Below are 4,919 nucleotides of genomic sequence, written 5' to 3' on the forward strand. Positions count from 1 at the left end.
TACCGAGTATCGGTATCGGCATTCCGTAGAAGATGGTTGAGACACATGATTGGGAAAAAGGTCCCGTTGAACCTCAGGAATGGATTAGGATACAAGTGACATGTCACTGGGATATTTGGGCATCCGAACTCGTTGAGTTGAGTCCGAGTTCACTTATGGATGCGAGCGTCCGAACTCGTTGAGTTGAGTCCGAGTTCGTGAGATGTAACTAGGCATCCGAACTCGTTGAGTTGAGTCCGAGTTCAATTATGGATGCGAACGCCTGAGCTCGTTGAGTTGAGTCCGAGTTCATTTATGGGCGGGTTACATGGTAGCTTGGCTACATATGTGGCACTTATGTGCAAGTTATCCATGTATCCAATTATATTCGATGTGTTCAACGGGTAAAGTTCTACTCAAATAGAGGAATACTCAAGATGAAAGGGACGTATTGGTAAGTGTTGTGAAATGGATACTTTGAACAGGTATGTACTTAACCCTCGGGTTGAAAACTCGATATAACAACAATATGGTAAGATGATAAATGAAAAGGTGATATGAATGTCTTGGTGATGATTATGCAAATGATGTTTTATGTTTGCTTATATGGTTATGTTACTTGCTATTTGCATGTGAGCTTACTAAGCATTTATGCTTACTCCTCCTTTTCATTCCTTGTAGTGTTGACAAGCCAGCTCGAAATCGGAAACGGTCGGAGGCACGCTCACACTATCCATATACCATCTTGGCATAATGGCTTGTATATTTTGAGTATGGCATGTATAGCATTATAATCATTTTGTATATATGGTCTTATGATATGGTTATTGAGTGGTATGGAAATAGAAATGCTTGGTAATGATTAGCCATTGGAATGGCTAATCATGATCATATTTGGTATTATGTATGTCAAATTGCTAGCTAATCCATGGAAACCATGAAATAGGTAAAATTTACCATAAAATAGATTCAGTCAGCAGCAGTGACGTGAGTTTAAAAAATCACTAAAAATAGTAGAAATAGAATTAAATAATGAATACGTTATGGAATCGAATTTTGATGAGTCTATTTTCATATGGAATAAGCAAAATAGGTATATGAGCTATATTTTATGAGATGTTTAAATTTTTGTGAAACAGGGCCAGAGCGATTTCTGGATCCCCTGTTCTGAATTTGGAAATTCACCATAAATTTTACAAAGATAATTAGAAGTCATGCTTTATATGTACAGATTCCTTATTGAGTCTAGTTTTATTAGAGATAAACGGAATAGTCATTGAAGCTCTGTACAGGGAGATATCTGATTCGTAATACACTAAGGTCAGAGTAGTTGAACCCTGAAACAGGGGAGACTTTAACTAATAAACTGTACTAATTGGCCCAACCAAAAATTCTAGAAAAAAATTAGTAGATATATATATGAGTCTAGTTTCAGGAAAAATTTACGGAATTGGATTTCGAGTTTCGTAACTCGAGATATGATTTTTAAAGCGACTGTGATGCAGTTAGCCAGCTTGTCTGGAAATTTTAAAATGAATTGTATGAGCTGTTTAATTAATGAATTAAGTCAGTTAACACCTCGTGTTCGACTCCGGCAACGGTCTCGGGTACGGGGTGTTACAACACCTCACAGGATGGGGTCGTGAACTGTGTTCGTAAGAAGGATTGCGAGCTCTACAAGTAATCCAGACTCATGACCAACGTGTACAGAGCTCACTAAGGATGTCATCCCTATGATCAGAAATGATTGCGTACTACGTAGACACACATCCAACAAGCAAGGGGGTGCGCAGGGAATGTCAGCACCAAAGGCAGGGAACGTTAGTACCGGAGGCCCCAAGGTTGAGACAAAATGGTCGGTCCAGTTATGAGTTGTAAAAATAATGATAGGAGCATGTATAAATACCCTCAACATTCTTCTCAAGGGATACGAGAAAAACATGGCTCAAGAAATGTAAACATTAAAAAAAATATTAAAGATGATTATATTTAAAAGTTTAATAAATAAACAATTTATTAAATGCTAAATTAAAAATAATATATATTTTTAAAAAATAAAATGGACGAGCCTAAAACATGTTTGAATTAACTATTTACAAATATAGACGAGCTTGATCAAAATGTTAGACTCATATTTCGGGTTGAGTTAAGTTAGGCTTGGACAAACATATCATCCATAAGTCTAACTCGAATGAGCTTGATCCAACTATAAACACTTTTAATTAAGATTAGTTGAATTCATCAATTTTTATTTTTATAAATATAATTAGTATATAATATAAAATTAATTTAAATAGTTGCAAATTTTTAACTTTAATTAATAATAAAATTGAATACATTTAAAATAAATCCAAATCGAGTTGAATAAACTGAATATAAATTATAATTTAAATTGATTTTTATTTTTATTTTTTATTTCTATATTAAGTATAGTTGACTAGAAAACTTGGAATACATAATTGAAAATAAAATAAACTGTTTAAACAAATAAAAATGGATTAATTTAATTTAATAATTTTACTATTTCTAACTTATTTATAATTAAACTGAAAAAAATTAATTTAATAAATTCAATCACCTATAAGTATAACATTGATTCTAGCAGGAATATTTGTAAAATGGTATAACCGGAATAAGTAATCAATTGTTTTTTTTTTTTTATAGGAAAGGATTATTATATAAACTAATGAAATAAATTTTTCTAATAATTTAATATTATATCAGTAATTTTATTTTAAATTTTAAATTTTTATTTAAAATTATTTTTTCAAAATAAAATACTGAAATTTAATATAATATTACTGATGTTATATTAAATTATTAAAAATAATAACGTCATTATTTCGTAGAATTGTTTCATGTTATTTTACAGTGGTGGAGATGTCAGTTATAAGTGCCAACTTAGCACTTTTGTCTTTTTTCCTATTCTATTTTAAAATAAAAAAATTAGGGAATTTAAAATAAAAGCCACCAAACTGAAGCAGCAAAGAAGAAAGAAAAAAGAAAAAAAAACAGCAGAAAAAGAAAAGAAAATCAAAAGCCAAAACAACGAAAACCCAGAAATAAAGATTTTGAAATTGCAATGGCGGTACTCAATTATAAGCTTGTTGTGATCTGCACGACGCTCATGGCAGCAGCTGCGGCAGCGGTAATGACTGTTGATGCGAGTGGGGACCACCACCTGCAATACCCGATCCTGGGGTGGATACCGACCAGATCGCCATGCAAGGGCTCCATAGCCGAATGCTTAGCCGGGGAAGAGTTCGAGCTGGATTCGGAGATCAGCCGGCGCATTTTAGCCACCACCAGGTACATCAGCTACGGCGCGCTTCAGAGGAACACCGTTCCTTGTTCCCGCCGTGGCGCTTCCTATTATAATTGCAAGCCTGGTGCTCAGGCTAACCCTTACAACCGTGGGTGCAGCCGTATTACCAGGTGCAGGGGCTGAACTCTTTTCTTTTTAAACATGGTTTGTTATACATGAAAAAAAAAGGATATTGGTTGGTAGTGAATCTGGTAATTTTACTTTGATTTTGCATATCTCTGCAAACGATTATTGTTACTATTTATTTATACTCTTTTTTTCTTGTTCACAAAATCTCTAGTTTTTCTTCTTCTTCTGTTTTCCATTTACTTTTGGTGTTATGGGTAATTGTAAAATTTTATTCAATGGTTAATTAAGACTTGAGATTGTAGTTGAGCATGTATTTTATTCTGATTTATGGGGTTTAGGATTCTGTAATGTGTAACAGTATAAATTATATAAAAACAAAAACAGAGTATATTTTGTTGCTCTGTTCTTGGATGATTAAGGTTTAAGGTTTATCATTAGTGGGTTTTTTTTTTTTTAAATTTGGGGAGAGAATCTATTTATTATAGTTTTGGCTTGTTAGTGAGGGAGGGTGGATGCTTTTGAGTTGTCGATCAATAGGTAAAAGAAAGGGAAAAATAATTTATTGTACCATGAAAGTTTTTAGAGGACATGGGCAAGAAAAATAAAGGTGAAAATGGTTGTTTTTTGGGGGAATCTCTTTTGAAATGAAGATAAATATTCAAGGAAAAATCCATAAATTTGGGTTTTGGAGTATAATCCTGTTGAGTGTGGAAGTCAATTTCTTATTTATACGGCCGATTTAATGATTTGATATACTAGGATTAGGTAAGTTCCTATCCAGATCAAGATGTATCCTACAATAGGATCAACAAGTGTTTCTTGGATAGTGATTCACTTGCATAATGATGCGAACTAATGCAGATGAATTACATACCAACGAACTATACTTCGTTGACCGATTTATAAATAGGAACCGTGTCAGTCGGGTCGAAGTGAATACCATAACTAGTCTCATTTATGTTTCAATGGTTTTATTTTACGATCATCTTTTGATTATTTCAATTGGTTATTCTCATTCATAAACTCAATTGCATGGGATTTGGTACATTGAACTTAAATTCCTTCACATGAAGTAGATGATTGAATGAATAAATGAATTCAATTTTCCAAATATAAAATTTATATATATATATATATATATATATATATATTTTAAATACAATTGTGAATGCCGTTGTTTGCATGGCATTTGTATGTTTATATGGGTTTGTTAATGAAGGATGGCTCCATCGTAGAAGTAGCCTAACATTTAGGCAATGAATCAAATCAAATGCCATTTCAGTGGTCCCTTTGGACTAACACACAAAAGTTATGCTCAAAGGGTCCCCCTCTCATTTCTTGCTTTTATATTGTTTTCTTTTGATTCTCGGTGTGTAAAAAATTGATTCTAAATACCGATTGAGTATTAGTTCAATTGATATTAGTATTATTGTCAATACAGTAGCACATGGATTTAAGTGTGCTTTTAAAGGTTAAGAAGAGACTATGAATATTTTTAGTCATTGTATTAAAAAAATCAATTCTAGTTAAGCTTATTTAAAGGCTT

General features: G+C 32.7%; 1 protein-coding gene across 1 annotated transcript; it reads left to right on the forward strand.

Moving 5' to 3' along the window:
* The first annotated feature begins 2,876 nt into the window (after positions 1-2,876).
* On the forward strand, positions 2,877-3,577 carry LOC108466094 (protein RALF-like 33). Its single transcript, XM_017766461.2, has one exon. It carries the CDS (start codon positions 3,062-3,064, stop codon positions 3,425-3,427), a length of 366 nt encoding a protein of 121 aa, XP_017621950.2. The 5' UTR covers positions 2,877-3,061; the 3' UTR covers positions 3,428-3,577.
* The last annotated feature ends 1,342 nt before the right edge of the window (positions 3,578-4,919 follow it).

This window comes from Gossypium arboreum, chromosome 11 (assembly GCF_025698485.1).
Source record: "Gossypium arboreum isolate Shixiya-1 chromosome 11, ASM2569848v2, whole genome shotgun sequence".
Lineage (NCBI taxonomy): Eukaryota > Viridiplantae > Streptophyta > Magnoliopsida > Malvales > Malvaceae > Gossypium > Gossypium arboreum.